The sequence below is a fragment of the Manis pentadactyla genome, chromosome 2, assembly GCF_030020395.1.
Source record: "Manis pentadactyla isolate mManPen7 chromosome 2, mManPen7.hap1, whole genome shotgun sequence".
Lineage (NCBI taxonomy): Eukaryota > Metazoa > Chordata > Mammalia > Pholidota > Manidae > Manis > Manis pentadactyla.
This window is the reverse complement of record NC_080020.1, coordinates 173,173,616-173,200,950: the sequence shown is the minus strand read 5'-3', so window position 1 is coordinate 173,200,950 and position 27,335 is coordinate 173,173,616. Positions and strand designations below refer to the sequence as shown.

The following is a 27,335-nucleotide window of genomic DNA, read 5'->3' as shown; positions in this document are numbered from 1 at the left end:
CAAGAGTTAATGAAAATTGACATTTCTCCTTAATATTCTTCAGTTACAAAGAGCTGGGGCCACCAAGGCAAAATGGTATTCCTGGACAGTGCCATCAGCCTGAGTGTTGGGCTTGACCAAATTCCATTTCTGAATGACTTAGCTGTTGGTGGAAAGGACACCCTTCATGCTATAGTTAGAATTCTGTTAGAATGAGCAGAACTCCCATCTCTCCATTTTTGTTTGTCCAGAGCAGCAACAACAACATATGGCTTATGACACATGGGCCAGGAGAGAGGCCTTCGGTGGGTCACAGATTTAATTCAAACTGCAGAGTGCCTCTTTGGGCTGTTATGGGAAAACTGTACGCATTTCCATCAAGGGCCATTTTTACTAACAATCAAGGACTTTGTATTTATCAGAAAAGTGAATTACTAAGGATTTCTCAAAGCTGGTTTTGTAAACTAGAATTTTTAAGAACTAGAGTTACCTAAAGCCTGAAATTGGAATTCCACTAAGAAGTCTGACTGTAAAGCCCCCACTATGTCTGTGCCCACAGAGGCAGCAGGAATTCTATCAGCTCTCAGGAAGGACATTTTGCTACCAGTTTCTCATCAGTGTTGTCATGAGTTGGTCAACAATTTTTTAAATAATTAATAGTTTTTTTAGTACAGTTTTAGATTTACAGAAGAACTGAGCAGATGATACATAGACTTCTATGTACCTACCCCCAGCATATGCCCCTACCTCCACAGAATTTCCTCTATTTTTTTTATAAAGGTATAATTGACATGTAACATTGTATCAGTTTCAGGTATAACAACATAATGATTTGATATATGGATATATTGCAGAATGATTATCAGAGTAAATTTAGGTAACATCCATCACCTCATATGGTCACAAACTATTTTTTCTTGTGATCAGAACTTTTAAGATTTACTCTCTTAGCAACTTTCAGATATATAATACAGATTGTTAACTATAGTCGCCGTGCTGTACCTTGCATTCCCAGAGCTTATTTATCTTGTAACTGCAAGTCTGCCCTTTGACCACCTTTACCCATCTTGCCCACCCCCACTTCTGGCAACCACTAATACAGTCTCTGTTTCTATGAGTTTAGTTTTTTTTGAGTCCACATATAAATGAGATCATACAATATTTGTCTTTCTCTGTCTGACTTACTTCACTTAACGTAATGCCCCAAGATCCAACCATGTTTTTACAAATAACAGGAATTACTGGATCGTCTAGTATTCCTATTTTTATTATTTTGAGGAACTTTCATACTGTTTTCCATAATGGCTGAACCAATTTACATCCCCACCATCAGTGTATGAGGATTGTCTTTTCTCTACATCCTTGCCAACACTTGTTACTTCTTGTCTTTTCGATAATAGCCATTCTAACAGTTATGAGGTGATATCTCATTGTGATTTTGGTTTGCATTTCCCTGATGATTAATGATGTTGAGCACTTTTCACATACCTGTTGGCCATTTGGATGTCTTCTTTGGAAAAATGTCTGTCTCTATTCAGTTCCTCTAACCATTTTTTAATCAGATTGTTTGTTTTTTTTGCTAAGTTGTATGAGTTCTTTAGATAGTTCAGATATTAACCCCTATATCTGCAGATATTTACCCCTATATTTGTAAATGTGATTTGCAAATATTTTCTCCTATTCCATAAGTTGCCTTTTCATTTTGTTGAAAATTTCCTTTGCTGTACAGAAGCTTTTTGTTTTGATGTAGTCCCACTTGTTGACTTTTACTTTTGTTTACCTTTACTTTTGGTGTCAAACTCAAAAAAGTAATTGCTAAGACCAATGTCAAGGAGTTTACTGCCTGTTTTCTTCTATGAGTTTTATGGTTTCAAGTCTTATGTTCGAGTCTTTTATCCATTTTAAGTTGATCTTTCTGTGTATGGTATAAGATAGTAGTCTACTTCCATTCTTTTGTATGTTGCTGTCCAGTTTTCCCAGCATCATTTATTGAAGAGACTGTCTTTTCTCCATCATCATAGATTCTTGTATCCTTTGTCATAAGCTAATTGACCATATATGCATACATTTATTTCTGGGCTCTCTATTCTCTTCCATTGAGCTATGTGTCTGTTGTTATGCTAATACCATACTGTCTAGATTACTAGCTTTGTAATATAGTTTGAAATCAAGAAACATGATATCCCTAGCTTTATTCTTCTTTCTCAAGATTACTCTGGCTATTTCAGATCTTCTGTGGTTTCACACAAATTTTAGGATGGTTTGTTCTTATTTCTGTGAAAAATGCCACTGGAATTTTGACAGAGATTGCTTGAATTTGTAGATTGATTTGGGTAGTATGGATATTTTAACATTAATTCTTTCAATCTGTTAACATGGAATACCTTTCCATTTTTTTGTTCTTCAATTTCCTTCATTGTCTTTTGTTTTTAGTGTACATGTATTTCACTTCCTTGGCTAGTATTCCTAGGTATTTTGTCACTTTTGTTGAAATTGTAAATGGAATTATTTTCTTAATTTCACTTTCTGATAGTTCATTATCAGTGTATAGAAAACAACTGATCTTTGTATACTGATTTAGTATCATGCAACTTTACTGAATTTATTAATTCTGCTTTTTGGTGGAGTCTTTTAGGTTTTCTATATATAATATCATGTCATCTGCAAATAGACACAGTTTTACTTCCACCCTTCTGGTTTGATGCCTCTTACTTCTTTTCCTTGCCTAATTGATTTGGTGGGGACTTCTAGTACTATGGTGAAGCAAGAGAGGGCATCTTTATCTTGTTCCTTATCACAGAGGAAAAGCTTTTAGCTTTTTACTGTTGAGTATGATGTTAGCTGTGGGCTTGTCATTATATGCCCTGCTTTATGGTGAGGTACATTCCCTCTAAACTGAGTTTATTGATAATTTTTATCATAAATGGATGTTGGATTTTGTCAAATGCCTTTTCTTTATCTATTGAGATAAAATATGACCTTTATCCTTCATTTTGTTAATTATCTCAATCAATATCACATTGGTTGATTTGCAGATATTGAACCATCCTTGCCTCCCAAGAATAAATCCTTCTTGATCATGGTGTATGATATTTTTAATGTATTGTTGAATTTGATTTGCTAATATTTTGTTGAGGATTTTTGTACCTATGTTCATCAGGGATTTAACCTGTAATTTTCTTTTCTTGCAGTATCCTTTCTAATCTGGTTTTGGTATCAAGGAAATGCTGGTCTCATAAAATGAGTTTGGAAGTGTTCCCATCTCTCCCATTTTTTGGGAAGAGTTTGAGAAGGATTTGTATTAATTCTTGTTAAATATTTGGTAGAATTCACCAGTGAGGCCATCTGGTCCTGGATAGTTGTTTGTTGGGAAGTTTCTGATTCCTGATTCAGTTTTCTTACTAGTAATTGGTCTGTTCACATTTTCTGTTTCTGCCTGATTCAGTCTTGGTAGGTTGTGTTTATCCATTTCATCTAGGTTTTCCAGTTTCTTGGCATACAATTATTCATAGTAATTTTTTTGATCCTTTGTATTTGTGTAATGTCTCTTCTTTCATTTCTAATTTTATTTATTTGAACTCTCTCTCTTTTCTTCTCAGTAAATCTAGTTAAAGATTTCTCTATTTTGTCTATCTTTTCAAAAATGCCCAGTTATTTATTTCAATGACTTTTCCTATTGTCTTTATAATCTCTACTCCATTTATTTCTTTTCTGATCTTTATTTTTTCCTTCTATTAACTTTGGGCTTAATTGGTTCTTTCCTAGTTCCTTGAGGTGTAGTTATATTATTTTAATGCTTTCTTTCTTCCTTAATGTAGGCATTTATTGTTATGAATAGTTCCCCTATTGATAACAATTTACATTAGCGTGGTACATTTGTTACAATTAATGAACCAATACTGATACCTCATTATTAACTATAGTCGATAGTTTACATTAAAGTTCACTCTTAGTGTTGCACAGTTCTCTGGGTTTTGACAAATGCACAATGACATGCATCTACCATTATTGTATCATACAGAATAGTTTCATCACCCTAAAATTTCCCTGTGCTTCACCTATTTATCCTTATTTTGCCTTTTCCAAAATGTCATATAGATGGAATCATACGGTATGTAGACTTTTCACATTGTCTCTTTTAAATAGCAATATGCACTTAGGTTTCCTCCATCTCTTTTCATGGTTCAGCTCATTTAGTTTTATCTCTGAATAACAGTCTATTGTGGATAATCATGGTTTGTTTAGCCATTCCCTACTGAGGGCATCTTGTTTGCCTCTAGTTTTTGGTATTTATTAATAAAGCAGCTATAAACATTTGTGTACAAGTTTCTATGTGGGTGTAATTTTCAACCCATTTGGGTAAATACATAGGAGCATTATTGCTGAGTTGTATGGTAAGACTATGTTTGGCTTTGTAAAAAGCTGTCAAACTGTCTTCCAAGTGGTTATACCATTTGCATTCCCATCAGCAATGAATGAATGTTCCTGTTGTTCTGAGTCATCATCAGCATGTGGCATTGTCAGCTTTTTTTGGGTTTTAGCCATCCTAATAGGTATGTAGTGGATTTCATCACTGTTTTAGTTTGCAGTTCCCTAATGACATATGATGTCAAGCACCTTTCATATGTTTATTTACCATCTGTATGTCGTTATGCCCCTATTCCACTTCTCCCTCCCTTCCCACCCACCCCCAGCAGTCTCAAAAAGACATATGCACCTCTCTGTTTATCGCAGCACTATTTACAATAGCCAAGAAATGGAAGCAACCTAAGTGTCCATCAGTAGATGAATGGATAAAGAAGATGTGGTACATATACACAATGGAATATTATTCAGCCATAAGAAGAAAACAAATCCTACCATTTGCAACAACATGGATGGAGGGTATTTTGCTCAGTGAAATAAGCCAGGCAGAGAGAGACGAGTACCAAATGATTTCACTCTTCTGTGGAGCTTAAGAACAAAGCAAAAACTGAAGGAACAAAACAGCAGCAGACTCACAGAATTCAAGAATGGACTAACAGTTACCAAAGTGAAAGGGACTGGGGAAGATGGGTGGGAAGGGAGGGAGAAGTGGAATAGGGGCATAACGATTAGCACACGTAATGTAGTGGGGGGGGCACAGGAAAGGCAGTATAGCACAGAGAAGACAAGTAATGATTCTATATCATCTTACTATGCTGATGGACAGTGACTGTAATGGGGTATGTGGTAAGGACTTGATAATGGGGGAGATCTAGCAACCACAATGTTGCTCATGTAATTGTATATTAATGACACCAAAAAAAAAAAAAAGCATATTCAAAGAATTTTCAGACCCTTCTAGAATTTGCGTCAAGTTATCAAGGTGACCTTACCTTCCTGATCATGACGTCGCCTCCTGTAGTTAGTGGGGTCCAGCTTCCCTACACCAGCCTTCTCCTTCACCTTCATAGCTATAAAGTAAAAGATGTACACAGCCTCAAAATGTATACAATACAAAAGGGTAGAATGTCAAGCACAAATGGTCACAAGGTTAGAGGGAACAAGGAAGGAAGAAGAGAAGGAAGGAAAGTGGGAGGAGGGAAAGAAAGAAAAAGGAAAATAAACATGATAAGCATTCAACTAAAGAACCTAGAAAAAGTATAAGAGAGAAAACTCAAAGAAAGTAGAAGAATGTAAATATAAAAGATAAAGCACACAGATCAATGGAACAGAATAGAGAGACCAGATATAAACCCAAGCATATATGGTCAATTAATATATGATAAAGGAGCCATGGACATACAATGGGGAAATGACAGCCTCTTCAACAACTGGTGTTGGCAAAACTGAACAGCTATATGCAAGAGAATGAACCAGATTATTATCTAACCTCATACACAAAAGTAAACTCAAAATGGATCAAAGATCTGAATGTAAGTCATGAAACCATAAAACTCTTAGAAGAAAACATAAGTAAAAATCTCTTGAATATAAACATGAGTAACTTTTTTGTGAACATATCTGCTTGGGCAAGGGAAACAAAAGCAAAAAATGAACAAATGGAACTACATCAAGCTAAAAAGCTTCTGTACAGCAAAGGGCACTATCATCAGAACAAAAAGGCATCCTACAGTATGGGAGAATATATTTGTAAATGACTTATCTGACAAGGGGTTAACATCCAAAATACATAAAGAACTCACATGCCTCAACACCCAAAAAGCAAATAACCCAATTAAAAAATGGGCAGAGGATATGAACAGACACTTCTCCAAAGAAGAAATTCAGATGGCCAACAGGCACATAAAAAGATACTCCTCATCACTAATTATCAGGGAAATGCAAATTAAAACCACAATGAGATATCATCTCACACCACTTAGGATGGCCAACATCGAAAAGACAAGGAACAACAAATGCTGGTGAGGATGTGGAGAACCGGGTATCCCTCCTACACTGTTGGTGGGAATGTAAATTAGTTCAATCATTGTGGAAAGCAATATGGAGGTTCCTCAAAAAACTACAAATAGAAATACCACTTGACCCAGGAATTCCACTCCTAGGAATTTACCCAAAGGAAACAAGATCTCAGATTCAAAGAGACATATGTACCCCTATGTTTATAGCAGCACTATTTACAATAGCCAAGAAATGGAAGCAACCTAAGTGTCCATCAATAGATGAATGCATAAAGAAGAGGTGGTACATATACACAATGGAATATTATTCAGCCATAAGAAGAAAACAAATCCTACCATTTGCAACAACATGGATGGAGCTAGAGGGTATTTTGCTCAGTGAAATAAGGCAGGTGGAGAAAGTCAAGTACCAAATGATTTCCCTCATTTGTGGAGTATAACAATGAAGCAAAACTGAAGGAATAAAACAGCAGCAGATTCACAGACTCCAAGAAGGGACTAGTGGTTACCAAAGGGGAGAGATGGGGAAGGTGGGTGGGGAGGGAGGGAGAAAGGGATTGAGAGGTATTATGATTGGTACACATGGTGTATAGGGGGCGCCACAGGGAAGGCCGTGTAGCACAGAGAAGACAAGTAGTGACTCTGTGGCATCTTTCTATCCTGATGGACAGTGACCTCAATGCGGTATGGGGGGACTTGATAATGTGGGTGAATGTAGTAACCACAATGTTTTTCATGTGAAACCTTCATAAGAGTGTATATCAGTGATACCTTAATTAAAAAAAGATAAAAGCAAAAAATTATGAAATAGAAAATAATCAAGTATAAAAATGGTTAATAAATCTAAAAGGCAGTTATTTGAACTGATTATTAAAACAAGCAAACCATGCAAGAAGAAAAGAGAATATTCATAAGTAAACATTAGGAATGAAAAAGAGACATAACTAAAAATATAGTGAGAGTTTAAAGTTTTAAGTGTATGTCATGAAAAAGTTTATGCCAATACGTTTTAACTTTGATAGTAATAATAGCTACTATTGCGACGTGCAGGGCACTATTTTAAGTCCTCTGCTTGCATCACCTAAGTGAATCCTCTCAACAACCCTAAGAGATAAGCAACGTTATTATTCCCATCTTGCACTGAGGAAATTGAGGCACAGAAAGTTTAATTGACTGCCCAAATGGAGGAACAGAGATTCAAACTCAGTCTATTTCTGGAACTATAGCTGTTAGCCACAAGTCTAGTAAACAGATACTTTATTAGAAAAATAAAATAAGTGATCAAAAATGACCTCAAAAGAATTAGAAAATCCAAATTAACTAACAACCGTTCATTGATATGGTTATGGGAAAGGCATCACAACCAACCATATATTGATAATTATTAAAGCTGGATTATGGCACAAAAGGACCCTCATATTATTTTTTCTGTTTTGGTTATGTTTGAATTTTTTCCTGAAATGGCAAGAAAAATAAATAAATCAGGAGCAGATAATTCTTTTAAATGTTTTAACTGAAACTTTAAGAATTTTGTAGTCTCTGACTTATACCAAATGGTTCTCAAAAGTAGAAAAAGAGGAATCTGGAGGCAGTAGGTACATCTGAAGACCAGGCAGGATACAGCGTGTGGCTGAAAACAGGAGAGTTGATCAGAAATCTTCAGGTGAAGTTATACACTAAAACCTCTCTCTTCTGGGCTCCAGTCTTCTAGAATGCCCCTCCTAACCCCAGAAGAGGGAAGGGTTAAACTAGAAGGCCCCATGGATAGCAAGGGGAAAGAAAGAGTCATTTCATTGCAGGGTGGGAGGATTAAGCAAAGGCAGTTAGCCACTTAGCTCTCTATCTACCTGACCCTTAGAACCCTAATGAAATTTATGTGCCCTGTGCAGGAGATTAAAGGACTTACAGATTCTGACATTTCGGGGACCTCCATCAAAACAGGGAGGGCTCCACTCAATCGCGCACCATGAGCCTATCATTCCAAAGTCCAGCCTGTCAAACAGCTGTTTGGTAGCTCAATTGTAAAAGGTGATGGTGGCCAGCCAAGAATCGCCAGAATGGCAGAGACCAAATCAAACAGGAAAAGAGGAAGTGCAAGGAAACAGGAGCAATGCAGGTAGCCAAACACCATTTAAAAATATACAATTAAACATCTTCAAGTAGACTAAAAAAGACATAGTATCCATAAAAAAAAAAAAAAAGAAAAAAGAAAAGCCTGGAACTTTTAAAGAACAAGAAGTCTTGGAAAATAAAGATTGATTAGGAGAAAAATTTCAGTGAAAGAGTTGGAACATAAAGTTTAAAATATGTCAGATAATAGAACACAAATACAAAAAAAAATTTTAAATAGCAGGAAAAAATTAAGAAATCAGAGGATAAATCTAGGGGGTCTAACATCAAATTAATAGGTATTCTCGAAAGAGATCAGAAAAAACAGTAGTGAGAATTATCAAGGAAATGAGATGAGAATATTTACCAGAACCTTCAGTTTTGAATTTTTCATTTGAAAGAGTCTGCTGGAAGTCCATAAAAATGAATTTAAAAGAAATCCACTCCAAGTCACATCATGATGAAGTGTGAAAATATTATATATAAAGAGAACACCTTAAAAGCTTCCAGAAGATGAAAATGAGTCACTTACAAAGAATCAGATATGAGAACAGGTATCAGATTCCTGAATAACCAGTGGAAGCTAAAAGACAAGGCAGTCATGCCTCCATAAGTGAGAAACTCATTTCCAACCTTAAATTCCAGCCCTAACCAAGTTGTCAATCAAATGTGAGAGTAGAATAAGAATATTTTCAGACATTATGTTTTATTGTTTTATTTCTTATGCACTTTTTCTCAGGAGGTGATTGAAGGAAGAATTTCAGCAAGATGAAGGGGCATCTAAGAAAGGAATATGGCATCTGGGAAACTGGATTTACCACAAAAGTTTGGCACAGGTGGGCCTTAGGAAGCGGGCTGTGCAGCAGCCCAGGAGCAGTGGGTGTGTCTGGACATGATGTCTCCAAGGAAAACCTGGATGTGTTTGACTGTTTTGAGAGCATACCAAGATTCTATCAAGAATAGTTATAGAATGGAAAAGCAATCATTGTATACTATGTAAGTCAACCCTGAGCAAGGTTATAGTATCAAAATAAATAAAAATGAATATTAATTTTACCAAAAATTGTGCTATAAGCAGGGTTGGTATTCCACCAGTATGCACTAGTATGCATAATTTGTGGCTGCTGTTCATCCTTAGTGGTCAGGTATCCATTCGGATTGGTCAGGCTCAGTGTGCCATATTGGTTGTTAAATATTTTTAATATCCCCACTGGATGTAACAATGGGGCAGATGAAGAGATGCCAGGGTTGGCAGGGGGAATGAGGGGAAGCCTGTAAGACACCTGTGGAGGACAGTGCTAGCTACCTTCTTGATGTCCATTCCCCTTTCTGTTCTGATTTTGTTTAAGGCAGCAATGTGGCCAACTAAAAAAAATCACTCTCCCCATATGCCATTCAGCAATCTCTATGTAAAGAGATATGGGAGAAAGATCCTGGGGGAAGCCTCTGCAGATCAAAGCCCCTTTATTTTTTCATCTTCCTCACTAGACAGGATCACCAGAATTAGCAAATAAAAATACTGTTTTCCCAGTTAAATATGAATTTCATATACATATTAATAATTTTTATTGTAAGTATGTCCCATGCACTATTTGGGACATATTTTACACTTTAAAAGTAATCACTGTTCATCTGAAATTCATAATTAACTGGGAAACCTGCATCTTGTTCCTGAATCTGAGGATAGGCATGATATCTGGAGGTGCAAAAGCCATCTTGCCATCACAAGAATGCAGGCCACACACTACCTATGGATACAAGGGAAGAAGTGGCCTGGGACCTTGATGTCTTCGCTGAGCCACCCTACCATCACTGGATAGCCCACATGGCCTTCTCATTATGAGGAACAATTAAAACCACTCTGTTGTTTAAATACCATAGTTAGCTTTTCTGTTACTCAAAACCACACCTGGGTCATATGACGAAAGACTCTGGGACAATATTTACTCAGCAAATAAGATTAGGTTCTGTTGGTAAGGAAAACAAGGAGACTGGGACTAAGTGGCCACCCAGCAGTGTCTACTACATTTCCCAACACCCATCTTCTCGCCCACTTAGAGAACCTCATTTTGTTCAGGTAGAGACACTGGGTCTTTAATTGCCATAAACACCTTCCCCAACTCCAGGTATGAATTGCGATCTGTCTAAACGATTCATGATGATGGCCCTTGGCCAATAACTGATCTTAGAAGTGGTCATGTGACCTTATCAAGTCAGTGATATTTAAATGGAAGTCCATTTCCACTGGTAGGGCTTCCAGGAAAGCTTTTATTTTCCCATGAAAAAGTGACAGGCACACACTAAATTGCATGTTTTGTCCTTTACCCTCCCTGTTTTCCTGCATAGACCTGGGGCATAAACTTCCAGATGAAGCAGTCAACTTCCAGTAATGATGTGACAGGTATGAAGAGCAAAAACTGAGGCTAAGGACAAAGCAGAAGGCTAGAACAAACCTGGGCTCCTGGCAATATCACTGAGCTCCAGACTGTTTACCTCTGGTCTTCCTGTTATATGAAAAGAAAAAACCTACCTTGTATATTTAAACTGCTAACCAAGTTTTATACTACTTTCAGCTGGAGGCCTTCCTAACTGATACATAATGGAATACTATAGGAAGTTCAAATGAATGAACTAGATTTCTATGTATCCACATGTATATATCTCAACAATATAAGTAAAAAAAAAAAAGCAAGTTGTAAAAAAACACAAAAAGACACTATGTAAAACTTCAAAACACTACCAATGTTGTTTATTGCTACACTTATAAGTAACATCTATAAAATCATGCAGAGGAATGAGATACACTAACTTCAGGTTACTGCTGGAGAGAGGTAAGGTTTAATGGTGATGTTTCAGCTGTAACTTTGATATTTTGGATAGATAGCTATGAAGCAAGTATGATAAAATGTTATCTTCATTCTGGACAGTGATATGTATGAATGGTTGTCATTCTACAAGTATGAAATATTTTATTATTTTAAAAGTTTTAATGGCTTTTTTAAAGAAATAAGAGAATTCCCTACCACTCTGATACAAATAGTCTCAAATAAAATAGACCAACTGAGTACTCTGCACAAAGAACGGCTGGGGAAAAAAATCTTCACACTGATATGTCATGAAATTGTAGAACACTAAATGTGAAGAAAAGATAAATCCAAAAAACTTCTAGAGTGAAAGAAGCAGGGACAGGTCACCTATAAATGAATAAAATTCAGACTATTAGAAGGCTTCTCATCAGCAACCTGGATAACAATATGATGGAGTAATGCCTCTAAAATTCTGAGGCAGAATAATTCCCAACCTAGCATTCTCTACTCAGCCAAAATACCAGTCAAACATGAGGATAGAAGACATTTTCTGGCATGAAAGAAATCATTTTACTTCTTTCTCATAACTTCCTGGGAAGTTACTTAAGTATGTTACCACTGTGAATCATGAAGGGGAAGACAATGAGAACCAGGAGAGAGGGGTCCCACCAGAATAACAACGAAAGGAGGGCCCTTAGATGATACTTCATTATAGCCCTAGAAAGCAGTCAGTCCTCCAAAAGCCAAAAATGATATTTCATAAAGACCCAACCAAGGAAAAGATGAAATACAAGAGATCTGGTGCACTCCTTGAGAATGTGAAACAACTTAAGGGAGTGACAAAGACAGAAAATGCAAGGGAAAAAGAAAGGCAATTAGAAACACCAAGGAAAAATTTAAACTGCAAGAAATAAAATTTAATCATGGTACATAGTCATAAAAGTATAAACAGTAATTTTTAAATTAACTAAAAAACAATGACAATATATCTACACTGGGAGGATGAAGAAGAGGAAATTGATGTGGTACGAGTTAAAAATTCACCTGTAGGTGGCTAATGTTAACTTGGATAAGCAACAGGAGATATATAGAGCTATAAATAATAGTTATATATAATAATAAATAAATCAAATTAATATATAATTAATAATTTTGTTTGTTTGTTAAGCAGGTATAGGTAGCCAATAGAAAGGACTAAAATAATTCCAAGTGATTGTGTTTGGAAAGCAGAACTGTGGGGTGTGCAAAAAGCTGAGATGGAGTTCTGCTGCTTTTTATTATAAGCTCTTACATGTGCTACTTGATTTTTTAATTGCAGTTATATATTATTTTTAACATTTTAAGGCAAATAATTTTAATATAGCTCATGTGCTCCACTTTATGCAGTAATTGTATCCCCTGAAAATCCATGTTTAAATCTTTTGGTTCAAAGCGAATCATGTTTAAAATATTCAGGAGAAATACAAAACAAAGCACCTTTAAGACAGTGGTTCTCAAAGTTAAGCATGCATCAGAGCCCTGGTTAAAGCCTAGATTGCTGGCCCCCTCCCTAGCCTCTGATGCAGCAGATCCAGGATGGAGCTTGACAGTTTGCATTTCCAAGTTTCCAGCTAATACTGCCACTGCTGATCTAGGACCACACTTTGAGCACCGCTGCTGTAAGAAAGTAACTCCCAATTCATATCTTCCTTTAAATTGCAACACTATACTCAAAAGTAGTTTGCCTTATGTGAGCTTCACATATATAATAATATCACATCTTTTCATTCAAACTAGGCATTGTAAGCTGGTAAGCTTATCAGGGATGCACTGGTAGCTCCAATAGGTTGGTGATTTTTTAAGAGTTGGTGTCTTCTTCCCCCAGCAAGGCATGAGCAGTAATGAGAAGCTGAGTGACAGATCCTCTCCCATAGAGAATGACCTCCAAATAGTTTAAGTAGGGCTGACTCCACCTTTCCCCAGCCCCATGCGACCCAGCCTGGCCAATCAAACCTCCCCAGTCCCCAGCCACAGAGATTGGTTCAGGGATGAGTTTATGCCCAAAGCTGGGCCAATCAGAATTCTTCCCAGGACATTCCCACTTGATCCACCCAAACACTGCCTCCCTCCGGTTCTGGCTGTGGCCTTGTGAAGCCACTAAACTTGGGGACTACCACTGTCTTGTCTGCTGCATGGAGGGAAGCATCCAGAAGTACAGGAGCAGAGTACTGACAACACATACCTCCCAGAGTCATTTAATTCTGAAATGGCCTTCTCAGTGGTGTTGAGCTGATAAATTATTTCTCCTCACGTTTGAGTTGGGTTTCTGACACTTGTAGTCAACAGTTCTAATACAAAAGAAATAGAGTTTTCCAGCATGTTTTAAAAACATATTTTCTTTCATGTTTGAAGTACTATGGATTTCCAGATTGGAAACCAAACAAAAATGAATACAAAGTGACAATACAGTTGCAGAAAGAAAGGAAAGCTCGGTAGAACTACTGAATTACGACAATGTAACGCAGCTCATCTTCAGATAGGTGCATACCTCCCGGTTCTGCTCTAGTCGAGACCATGCCCCCTCACCCCCTCCTGGGTCTCACCTCTTCACAACTGGAGAGGCGCTCCCCTCCAGGAGGGTGTGGAAGTGGAGGAACCCAGACTGCCCCGGTCACCTTCAGAGCCGTCCATTTGAAACAATGCAAGCAGAGTGTTTACCATGTGGGATGTGTTAAGATTAACAACTGCTCTGATCAGCAGCTGTATGGCCATCATAAAAAATCTCACTCATGACCTAACCCTTGAAACAGAGTTTCTATTACCACCATTTCATATAATATATATTAATTGAATGTCAGATATTTCGCTCTCATAATCTTGTTTAATCCTGACTAAAATTCAGTGAGGTACATCATTTTCACCCCCATTTTACAGATGAGGAAATGGAGATTCAGAGAATGAAGTAGTTTTTCTTGTGTCACAGAGCCAGGCATGGTGGAGCCAAGATTCAAACTGAACTCTATGACTCTCCAACCCAAGGAATAAAAGAAAGAAGACAGAGAGGGAAGGTGGGAGGAAGAGAGAAGAAGCGAAGACATGAGAGATACAGGGGGTCTGGAAGAAGACTTCCCCTTCTGGGTTCCAGGCCCTTCCTGAGGTGTAGCTTAATTCCTACCCACAAGACCTCCCCGTGGCCTTATAATAAACCCCCTTTTCTCTTCAGCCAGCTTCAGTTGATTTGAGTTTCTTGCATACAAAGAGTACTAAGCAGTACAAACATCTACTACACTGTGTTGCCAAAGGAATCGTTTTAGCAACACCTCGACCCCTGGCACGAAAGATCTTGTAACAGCAGTTTTTCCTATACCAGCCCTCCACTGCCCAACTTGTTCATTTTTCTCCCATCCAACTTCAGACCCCAGTGGTGGGCATGGCTTTACATGAAGGATCAGACCAAATCCTTGTCTGTCCTGAGTCACTTGACGGCCCCATTACACGTTATGCCCCTGCCACCAGGCTAGAATCACTTCTGGGGTTCCTGAGAATCCAAAACCTGCTGACAAAAATCACTGTCCTAAGCCTGTATGGCAAAGGAACAGAGGGCTGTGCCACTGAACAGGCTCTCAGGGCTCCGGCCCCCACCACCTGCAGGTCCCCAGCAGCAAGGAGGTGGTGATACAGCTGGCTTTATGTGTATAAAGCACATTTTGACCATCAAAACCCTGGTAATTGAATCACCTGTTATTACCCCCCCACACACACCCCATCTACAAGGACATATCAATGCAGTCCCTCAAATCCACTTTGTTCCACATATTTGCACAAGACACTGGAAATAAGCAGAACAAAATAGTTTAATTATTAGGGAAGAAGGGCAAAACGTGATAATAAATCCTCAAGATTAGACATCCATGTCTCTAGGAGAAAACTAGAAGAAAAATGTACGACATTCATCAGCCTTTTGGGAGCATTCCCCCACCCCCACCACCTTTTAAGCCATGTGACCTTAGTGTGTCTAAGAACATGGAAGCTGCCCATCATAATATCCAGTGAACCCCTCTGATACTATTTCAGGAAAGGACCTCCCAGAGGGCTCATCCGGGATTGTTTTGTGTATTGAATTGACAAGAATGACGTGGGGCCATGCTGGGCTTTAAAAAGCTAACCTGGAAACTAGAGAAAGGCCACCCTACCAGTGATGGTTTCTCCATTGCCTCTGGGCCCTGCAGACCCCACCAATGCCTGCCTCAGGAAAGGAAAAGCAAACAAACAAATAAAATACCCCTAAGCAAACCACAGTAACAAGACTAGATACCTTGTCTCAAACCCAGCAACAGAAATGTGTAATGAAAGGAGGCTAGCCATTATTTAGTTTCTATCCCAACATGTTGCATTAACAGATGTAACCTTTTTTCCCATAATTTTCTGGGAAAGAGCCAAGTCTCCGGGTTTGTGCTCACTTCCTAAGTATTTGAGCCAGTTTCATCAATTTAACAAAGACAATAGAAATGTACATGCCTAGAAGAAAAGATTCTTTGTTCTATCAGACTACAGCTAAGAAGAACCCTGGGGTGGCAGAGAGAGTGAGTCTCCTGTCATTTCTGTTAATTTGGCGCAGGGCTTTGTGCCCAAAACCTGTGAACTCAAGGCACTAGGGTGACTAATACAGCATTATTTTTTTAGGGAGAGGTAAATACCCAATGCTCACTTAGAGCATTTATCCAGCTTTTATGGTATTTTCCTTCTCACTGTGTGAAGCTCACTCTCAAATATTCTGTGTTCATACTGTAAAGCACATTTTCCCTTATCCATATAGCCTTGTCTACTATCTGTAAAGCTTCAAGCTGCAAACTCACCTTCACGCTCTTAGCCCTGGAAACCAGGATCCAAATCTCAGGAAGGCCAGTCACTTGCTCTGTTGCTGTTGGGTGGCAAGAAGGACACTGTAATTTCCAGGCTGAACAGTATTTGGGGCATTGGAGATTGACTTGTGGGGCACAGTAGCAGCCAGCCATGTGACCAGGGTGGGGGAAGGGACACCCCTGTAGGCTGAGGGACCAATGCCTGCTTGGCTGACAGACCAGCATAGTGCAGGGTCTGAACAGAGCTGGCCATGATCATAGGCAGACAACTTTGCTCTAAATTTCTTCTTGGATTTTAACTTGCTGATCTTTTTATGCAGTGTTGTTTCAGCCTTGGTTTTGAAGTGCTGGTTTTTCTCCCTGCATGGTTTCTGTCCCAGATGCGTTTCGAATTCTGTCTTGGAGAGGTGTTAGAGCTGGAAGAGACTTAGAAATGACCCAGCCCCACCCCAGGGTTATCCATTTAATAGAAAGGTGGCAGTACTTCCAAGAACCTACAGAGGCCTGGGTTTGGTATCAAACATCTGCGTGGCCCCCTCTGGCTGGCATATCACTTGCCTATCTTCAGCCTTTATGTCCTAAGAGCTTTGGGAACTGCTGAGATACCAATAGTGGATCTTATCACGTTGCAGGTACCTAAAACTTCATTTGTCAGATTAGGGCAAGGCTTAGAAATTGTGGCAGTTTGCACTTGTGGTCAAAGAGTTTGTATAAACATGTGTACTTATTTGTGTATCTCTCTCACAATCTTCATAAAACTCCAAAATGATCTTTTGGGAGCGATCAAGGGACATCATGAGCTGGAGAGATCTCAGAGACCTTGAAGATTTCTTGAGGTCAGAGCCATGTAAGTAGCCTTCTAGCTCACATCTGCCTCTCCACCCAACTGGTCTGTGCTGGCTGCCTGCTGACAAAAAGGGAGATGGTAATAATGATGTCAGAAATGGAGAAAGTGGAATAGTAGAAGTGGCAATATGGTAGTTGGGCAAAAATGGATGTGGCAGAGGTGTGGTGGAGGTGTAGCTGGAGATAATGAGGTGTGGATGGAAGTGATGAGGTGTAGATGGAGATGGTGGAGACAGTGGTGGTGATGGAGGAGGGGATGAGAAAACCTCCTGAATGATGGAATAGGACATTCTTATTACCAATTATTATGCTGATGACCCTGGATGAACCTGACCTGCTGTGACTACAAGTGTGAAATGACAAGGCCTTGGCGTTAGGAGTCTGAAGAACCTTATTAAGTCCCCAGAGCTGTGTGACCTTGAGATAATCATTTCACTCTCTGGTCTTCAGTTTTCTTGGAGCAGAGTTTGCACTTATTAAGTGGTGGTTTGTTAGGGTCCCTCCAAGCACTTTATCCTTCCCTATAAAGTAGGAGCTTCTGAACTTTCTGAAGTCTTGATAAAATTAATCTACACTTCCTCACTCACTCCTGCCTAGCAAAGGATGGGTGGCCCAGGTGCTTGGCAAATTTGGGAGAGTAAATGGGCATGTGTCATGACTCAGATCCTGCTAACTGCCTGCCCCAGAGAAGGCCAAGCTTCACTCCTCTCCTCTCTTCATAGTAAACTTTCCAGCGCAACTTTCTGCCCTGCAGGTAGGAAGTCTTGCATTGCTAAGGACAAATCTGATTGTGGGGGAAAAAAATTAGGAAGCATAATTGTGCTTGTACATTCTCCAATTCCAAATTTTCCAATCAGTTTTACCTGTTATAAAATTATTTTGACTTCTAGTTGTTTGACTTCTGTATCTTAATGTCTTATTTAATTCCAAGTGTAGAAGGATTCCAAGCATAGAGGGAAAGATTGCGAACAAGTATCATTTCCCAAATTCCACTGCTGGTAAATTAATGAAAGAGCCTGTATGGAGCTGATTGGACTAAATGTTCTCTGAGTTTCTTTTGAACTCTAATATCCTATGGTTCTATGAGTCAATGTCTCTGGAGCACAACAAACAAATACTCATAGAGCTGTGCCGAAGGTTGACTCTTAACAGACAACTTTTTCCTCCCTACTCTTCCACCTGATGAAGACTTCTGGCCTTCAGATGCCTCCCTCTTCACCCCCTCTGCTAACCCCTCATGGCTTCATTTGCTCCCTGGCCCAGCCTTGACCCCATGATGAACCCTTCACCCTTCCCTCACTGATACCCATAACATCTTGTTCCTGGCCTGCCAATGTTTTGGTCTAAGTCAGCCCATCAGCCCACCCATTAACCTTTTCCTCCAGCACTAAGGTCTCTTCCGTCTCCAGAGAAAGCCTGTCTTCAGGGGGAGAGAACAGAGCCAATACACAGAGTGGTAGAGGTGCGTGTGTGCAGGTGGGTGTGAGTGTGTGACAGAATGTGGATGGAGTGAGTGACTTCGTCCAGCGAAGCCTGTGGCCGGCTTGTCCTTGCCCTTCCTCATGGTTTCATTCTGTGAGTGAAAAAGTACATAAAGAAGATCTGACCATTTCTTTACTCTCCTTTCCCTTTGCTCTGGCCTGTTTCCAAATCGCTGCCATGGAGACTGGGTCACCCACTGGCTTTAAGCACTGGGATAATGCTAGAGGCTTGCAGTCTTCTCCTCACCATCAGAGTGGTAGCAGCTGAGACCTGTGTTTAGGGGAAAGGGGAAGAGATTGGACCCAGTAGTTCTCAGCCAAAGGTGTTTCTCCCCAACTCAGGGGACATTTGGCAATATCTGGAGACATTTTTTTGTCACACCAGAGGAGAGTTCTATTGGCTTCTAATGGTAGAAGCCAGGGATGCTGTTAACATCCTACAGTGCACGAAATAGCACCACAACAATTATCCAGCCCCAAGAGTCAACAGAGCCGAGATCAAGAAATCCTGGATTACACTGGTCAGTGGCCGTCTGTTCTAGATGCCAGGCTGCTTCTAAACCAGGCCAAAACCGCACTCCATGTGGGCCTACCTCACTCCCCAGGGCTCTACAAGGATTGAGGAGGAGCAAAGATTCTTAAAAGTTTGTGGCTTTTGACCTGTGTGTCTCCATTTTCTTGGAAACCTGGCAGACAGGGATGGTCACTTCAGAGGCAGCCACTTGCACCTCCTGGCCAAACGTCATCTGAACCCCACCTGGGTTTAACATATGGCAGTTTTTTGACAGGGCCCTGGCATGAGAGGATGAAGCTCCATAGAGAGAGAACAATTTCTTCCCTGGAGCTTCCTACCCTTGTGCTGGTGGAAGTAAGGATTCATTTGGAGGCCCCAGCAGGTGTCTCCAGAACTTTTATCCACACAAAGCTCTACATGAGCTAGGCAAGACTCACTCCATAGTGTGCAATTTTGGGCTGTCAGATTGTCTGTGCAAAACTTTGGTAGCTGGTACAAGACTGGCTGCCCCAGATTCCTGTCCACTTTAGCTGCTTTCAAACTCTATCCAGCGTTGAGGAGGGAATATACTGTGTTGGTGTCAAGACTGTACAGCAGGTTGAAAAAAAAAAGAGAGATATCTTAAAGGGAAGCTGAAGAACTCAAAGAGGCCAGGCTCAGGGTATGTAGTAGATGGGTCCTTGCCCTTCCCCATCTCCATCTACCCTGACCACAGGGGTGGCCTGTGGTCAGCAACAGCATAGACCTCAGTTAATTCTGCACCAGCCACACTGCACATCCTGCTGCTCCTCTGACACCCCAAGCTCATTCTCACCTCAGGACCTTTGTACTTGCTGTTTCCCCAAGCTTCAGCATGACTTGCTACCTCTATGTATTTAGCTCTCTCGTCAAATTCCATCTACCCAAGAAGGCCCTCCCTGACCAGCCCATCTAAAATATCCCTCCCTAGTCCTTAACTCTACTTTATTTGTCTGTATGGCATTTCTGTCCAAAGCCATCTTACAGTTGTTTATTCATTTATTGTCTGTTAATCTAATATGGAGAGAATCTAATCTAATCTATATGTCTATATAAAGTACATCTATTTATTATATACTATATATTATAATATATATTACAGTATATATGGTATGTATAATATATGTATTATATACTATATAGATGTACATATAGATTATACCCACATATTATATACTATAATCTAATACAATATGTCTTTTTCACTGATATATCCCTGATACCTATAAGAGAGGTTCATACCTGGCTCCACTAATTGGGGATCTTGAGCAAGTTCCCTATTTTTTTTTCCTTCGATTTCCTCAACTGAAAAATGGGGATATTAATCATATCAACCTCAAGGGTTGTTATGAGAACTGACATTGAATCAATGTATGTAAAATCTTAGGTCAATGTCTGGCCACCGGGAAACCAAGTATTAAGTAGTAATATTACTCTAATTATTACACTCCCAGGAAGCTCAGGACATATCTGTTCTGAGGAGCGGTTCCTGGCAGCCTTCAGCAGAGCGGTCATTGGTACTCTCCTGGGAACCAAGAGCCTCCTAGAAGCCCTGGGTTCTGGGCTCTACTCCGCATCTGCTCTCTGCTGCCCTCTGGAGGGCTGGGGTGGAGGCAGGCAAAAGCTGACTATACTTGACTCCACGGATGATGTATTCCCCAGAGAAGAATGAGGCCTTACTGGATGGCAGTCCCTTTACTTAAGAGAACCAAACTCCCAAGGTGGCAAGCTTGGCCCTTGACAAAGCTGCCACTGGAGCCATAATTTTTCAAATTCAATTAGGAATCATTGAGGCCACCGAGGAACTGCAGGTACCTGGGAATTCATACCTCAGGCAGGTCCCAGGAAGGATCCAGAGGAAGCCCATCTCTTCCCTCCCCCAGGTTATACTTCCTGAACCAGGGGACAGTAATCTGGCTACTGTGGCCAACCTGAGCCACCCTGAAAAGCCTCTGCTCACCCTGTGCCTCATTTCCTGTTAAAGTGTATGTCACCATGTTGGCCAACTGATCTTCATACTGTCAGCCAAAAATGAGAGGGCTGTTTTAAGAAAGCCACTCCTCTGGGGGCAACTGGGGGCAATTAATCAATAAGAACCTGGGTTGTCCATTCAAATTGTTACAAAATTATATGAAAGTCTTGAGAACCATTCTTGATCTGGCAGATAGAAAACCAATACAATTCTTCCTTACTTGGCCCTATAAACCAAGTAATTTTAAATATGTACATCTGTCTACAGGAGGAAGTTATTCTCAAACTTTAACATGTACCTGCATCACCTGGAGGATGCTGTTACAATGCAGATTAATTTAGTAGGGCTAGCATGGGCCCTGAGGTTTATTCATGTATCAGTTCCCAGATGATGATAATGCTCACTGATCCAAGGACTATACTTTGATAAGCAGTTCAAAGTATCTTAGTACAGGTTTCCCTGGTATCAGATATAGAGCATTACTATGAAATCTTTTGTAAGCCAAAATGGCATATAGCTGTTAGTTTATATGCAAAAACTTTTGAGTGTTCCCAGACCCCAAGTATAACCTCTCTTAGACTTTTATGATACCTTTGGGCCGGACACATCTTGCTTACAGATGCACAAAATAAATTGAGATAAAGCACAGATGCTCACAATTTAATGCTATGGCAGCTTGATTCTGAGATGCTGAGTGTAATTTCTGGGGGAGGAGCTGGGTGGTACCACTCCTGCTGCAAAAAAAGCTAAATGCTATTTCCACTTTTTGCCTTTTTTCATAATAGCGAAAATCCTTTGGATTTCATTTGGCTAGCAAAAACAGGTACTAATGTAAATCTTTAGTAAAACTTAAGTGGTGTAACACAAACTTTTGAAAAGTGGAGGATACCTGTACTGTATTTTAACAGACTACACAATTGGAACTTAGTTTTCTTTATAAGTAGATTTTAAAGAGAAAAGTATTTTGGGGGGGCAAATAAACAGATACATATTATGTATGTTCATGAACATAATCTAAAAATGATACTCAAGAACAGTTCTAATATTCTAGGCTTTATTCCCAGCCAATCTCAGAACATTTTCTTATTAGAGAAGTTTGTTAATTAACTCTAAATCTTATTATAGTGCCTGGTAATCTTCATGTAATAGTAGAGGCTAATAATTATTTTGTGGAGAGTGCTGTCTCAGGTTCTAATCAGGCAGGAATAGTAGATATGGTGGACAAATCGAGAAAACGTTAAGCTTGGGAACCAGACTAGACACTATTAACATTTTTTCCTCCCTTCATATGAATAAAAAATTTAAATGAAAATAAACAGGTATACAATGAAAAAAAAAAAAAGAACCTGGGGACACCAACACTGTCTGACCAAAAGATATAACAGAAAAAGATTTCATTTTCAATAGTGACAAAACTCCTAAAACATCTAGATATAAACTTGTCTAGAAGTAGTGTATGTCCTATATGAGAATGAATGATACAGTTTTGCTAAGGAACATAACATAAGGTCCTATATTCCTTCCTGGATGTAAAAACTGAATAGGTCAAATATGTTAAATGTATATACATTTCAAATACAATTCTAGTAGCATTTTGGATGAGAATGACCAAAAAAGCATGATTAAAATATTAGCTTAGAATTTATTGAGCTTTTACTATGTGCCAGTATCTGGGATGAGGGCTTTACATAGATTATCTCAGTCAGCACTCAACAGCAACCCTATGAGATCATTATTATTTTTAAAAGAAAGGGTCAGGAGGTGGTTAAGAGTGGATCACAGGACTTTGGCCAAGTGTGGGGAAGCTGGGGTTCCTATGGGCAGGATCCTCACTGAACTTAAACCACCTGATGATGTAACTGGCCTGTTGCTGGGCTGCTGCTTCCATACCTGTAGGCAATAAGCTATTTTTGCGCTATATAGAGAGCTCGGCCCAGTGCTCTGGGCGGAGGCAGAGACACTAGTGCTAGACTTACTGCCAGAGAACAAGCCGGGTAATAAACCCTTTCACCCCAAGAACGTTTTGCTGTCGATTTCTTTGGTCACAGTGAATCATAGTAAACTTGCCTGGGGCTGAAACCCATTAGTAAGAAACCAAGTTACCTACAACCTGAGGCTCATATTCCTCATCTATAAAATGGGAGTAATAGTACATTTCTCATAGGTTTATGCCCAGAACTAAATTAGCTAATAAATACAAAACATTTAGAATAGAGCATGGCAAGCATAAACACTTAATTAATATAAACTGTTGTGATCCTCATTCACAGCTGAGGAAGCTGAAGCTCTGAGAGGACAGAGGAACCTGCCCAAGGTCACACAGCTGGTAAATGGCTAAGCTGGCCTGGGGTGTGAGGGCAGAGAGGCCATCCTGAAGGACATAAAAAGTCTAATATCATAATAGTTAAAACAGGAAGCACATTTATATATGTCTTGCACAGTAATGTTTGGAAATACTGGCCAATGCCTCCCCAGCCTGTTCTTTTCTTTACCTTCTTTCCTCTCCCCTATTCAAATAGCCAGACCATTCCATGCTTCAGGGTGGGTGGGTGACAGCAGAAAGAGGAGGGGAAAGGAGCCTCTCCTCCTAGGCGAATAGACAAGACTCCTGGCCTAGGCCTAGACTGAAATATGGGGGAAGATGGTCATGAGAAAGAGCAAAGCTGTCCCTACCACACTCCAAGGCAGCAGGAAGACATGGAGAGAGACTGTAGGCTCCACAGTGACCTGCAGGCACCAACAAAGAAGGACAGATGACATCAAGTATAGGGGCCTTTGCAAGTCCCTTCAAGTCCAGAACCCTGCATGCCACACCATTCCAACCCCAAAATGGAAACTCAGAACTGACAAGGGCTTAAGTGTCAGTACCTTTTTTAAATGGGGGCTCAATATATAGAAGGAGAGTTTTAGAAAAAACAATGTTTCTTATACACTACAGTTTAGGACTGAAACTGGTATTCCAAAAGATAGATTCTTAAAGAAAATTATGTTAGGGAAATGTGCTATTAAAACTTTTTCATTTAGAGGAGAAGCTTGGGCAGTAGACAAAAGCAGCAATGTAATCATTTGTTGGACTTGGTGCATTTATCTCTCCGTTGAAATCAAATGTAATTGTTCCTTAAGATAGGGGTTGAACTTGCATCCCAGTTTGCCTTGGACAGTCACTATCTGGCCTGTTGTCTTGTTCATAGTGCCCTCTTTCCTTCTCAAAAGGTTCCAGTGTGGGCAATAAGTTATGTGGTTACCCTAAGATTTTAAAATGAGAGCGATCCTGTGGGTGGGCCGACTCTCAGCTAGGTGCTATGAGACAGCAAGTCAAGATCTCCTGGCAGGGGTGGCTGGTGGCAATGAAGTGATCTCTTGGCAGAGGTGGTGGGGCAATGAAGTGAAGCCTCTGCAGGGGCTGAGAACCTCACTGGGCTGGGAAAGGAAGGGGCAGGTGGTGCATCCCGAGCAGAGTCATAGTGAAGGTCCAGTACTGTAAAGAGGACACTAGTGGGGTCAGACTGGGATGTTTGAACTTTATATGTCAGACATGGAGCAACTCAGGGTAACAGCATGACCCAGGTTATGGCTATGGGTACAGGAGAAATGAAACCCTGATTGCACTTTGGGACACGAACTGGGCAGTTAGTGAGCAACTTGGAAGGTAGGCTGGCAGCTCTATACCCTTTTACTTTTATTGAATTTGAATCTTGTGACTGTATTACTTATACAAAATATATATATATTGAAATTTAAAGGAATTGAGGCTACCTTGACCATAGATCCTTCTAGATCAAATTCTTTATCAAGTTTTTAAACCCCATTAGTAAAACAAATGGCCTCAAACATTTGAAAAGTTGCTCAACCTAATTCATTAAAAAAAAAAGCAGCAGCAAATTAGAGCCACAATGAAATGCCATTTTTCACCTTTCAGATCAGAAAATAATCAGTTTCAGAAGAGCAACAGTGGAAAGAAACAGGCCCTCCTCCACATAAGGCTGGTGAGATTGCAGGTAGGTGCAGACTCTATAAGGCCACTTTGGCACATTTATAGAACTTATAAATACACATGCCTTTGGTTAGCAGCACCTCTTTGTCTATAAGTTTACCTGCAGATACACTCCCACCTGTGGGCAAAGACATATGTGTATATTGGGGCAGTTACTTACCTCCCTGCATGTATTTCAGAGGTTATCATGGCATATAATACACAGAAAGGATTTTAGAGAAAGCCTGGCATGTAGCAAGTGCTCAGTAAATTCTGTGGCAGCAAAACACTGGGAACAACCTGAATGTCCATCGATAGGGGATTTATTTCTTAAAAGTTTTGCTGTATGTTGGAAACCATGAAGGTTTTAAATAGAATGAGAATGCTCTTTAAAAAGTCTATGAAAGATCTTTTAGAAATACTGTTAAATGGGAAAAGAAAGTGAAGTGCAGGAGAGTGCTTATTGTTTACTACCATTCATGTGGGGGAGCCTGTGGGTGCACAATTTCTCCAGGGAAGAAGTCACAAGAAACCACATTCAGTGACAATTCCTGGGAGGGGGACTGGGAGACAGGGGCTCAGGGGTGACTATATAACCTCTTGTACCTTTTATAGTGTCCACCAAAGGGATGTATTCTCTATTTAAAAACAATTAAGTTCCACTTCTGGGTATATGCCCAAAATAATTGAGAGCAGGGACTCAAACAGATACTTGAACTGTATGCTAATGTTCGTAGCAGCATTACTCACAATAACCAACAGGTGGAAACAGCCTAAATATTTATTTACAGATGAATGGATAAGCCAAATGTGGCATATCCATAAAATGGAATATTATTCAACCTTAAAAAGGAAGGAAATTCTGATATACCTACAACATGGATGAACCTTGAGGACATTATGCTAAGTGAAATAAGCCAAACATAAAAGGAGAAATTATATGATTCCACTTACATGGGGTCCCTAGAATAGCCAAATTCAGAGAGACAGGAAGACCAGTGAGGATGATGAAAAAGTTCTGGAGATCAATGGCGGTGATAGTTGTACATTGTGAATGTATTTAATGCCATTAAATTGTACTCTAAAAAACGGTTAAAATGGTCAGTTTTATATTATGCATGTATTACCACAAAAAACAAATACTTTTAATAATAAAAGTAGTCCTCTTTTGCTTTGAGTTTCATCGTGTTAAATGTACAGCTTAATCATGAGGAGTTGAATTGTATGAGCCACAGCAAAGAATAGTCCTATCCACAAAAGGACTCTTGGTCTCCAAATTCTAGCATTTTCTATGACAGGTGAATGCGCTCTGCTGATTGGCTTCTGGGGGATTCATGATACAGAGCAGAAGTGAAAGGTTGAACCAGGACTGGAAAGGCAGGCAACTTCATCCAAGATGGGGATTAAAAAATGAAAGGAAAGGATGGTGGATGGAGACAGAAGCAGAAGAAATTCACACCCTGCTGAAGCTGGAGATCACAGATGTGCTGAGAGATTGTCCTACTCCTCTTGCCTCTTACCCCTCCCCAGGCAACAGCTCTGAAGGCACTGTGGACCCCTGGTAACTACATAAATGAGGAAAAGTAGAAACCAGGACTCCCTCTGCAGACCACCAACCACTACAGGCTTCTCTTCTCCAGCAGCACCAGGCTGGGATGGGAAGAAGCCTCAATTTTAAATTGAGATTGAAATTTGGATTGTTATTGAAATGGACATTTGAATTACTGAAGTAAGATGAGACCAAGGGTGGCCATGATGGACAGGTGACTTGTCTAAATTGCATCCACGGGTAGAACAATATCTAGCCCTACAGAGAAAATTAAAGGAGCAATAAGAGGTAAAAGTCAAGTTGCTTTCTGATTTCACCCCATGAGTCATGCTTATTCAATGGAACAGTTATACAATATTACCTTCAATTAATTAACATGCATGTATCTTGCATCTCCCACTAGATCATAAGCTCTCTGAGGGCAGAGCCCATGTGCTATTTATCCTCATATTGCCCCCAGAGCCCAGTAAAGTGCCTTGTATGGACACAGGAGGCACTGAAATGACTGCTGACTGAATTGCTGATCAAGAGGGAGGGATTACCCCATAGGGGGCAACATGTGCACCATTACTGCGCTTGCACTGTGCCCAGCATAGAGCAGGTGAGTAATAAGTTCTGGCTGAATTGAATTGACTCTTGCTAAAGACAGAGCCTGTGTTCAAGGAAGTCTGATATAAAATGATGTGGCAAGCTGCCCAGACTTGGAGTAAAAGGGGCAGAGATGAAGTACGTATGGATGGTTATTTTCTGTTTCTCTGTTAGGGCTGCTTTTGTTCTGCATTAAAGAGAAAAAGACTAAGACAAGGGGACAGTACACTCAGACCTGGCCCACATCACTATAGTGCCTTATGATATCTGGAACC

At 39.9% G+C, this 27,335-nt stretch overlaps 1 protein-coding gene across 1 annotated transcript in view; it reads right to left on the bottom strand.

The window, feature by feature from the left end:
- Positions 1 to 5,413, bottom strand: part of SLC4A5 (solute carrier family 4 member 5) — an 85,545-nt gene extending 80,132 nt beyond the window's left edge. The window contains exon 1 of the mRNA XM_057497082.1: positions 5,337 to 5,413. Within this exon, the coding sequence (XP_057353065.1) occupies positions 5,337 to 5,412 (76 nt within the window). The 5' untranslated portion in view covers position 5,413. The remainder of the gene's footprint in view (positions 1 to 5,336) is intronic.
- Between the last annotated feature and the right edge of the window lie 21,922 nt (positions 5,414 to 27,335).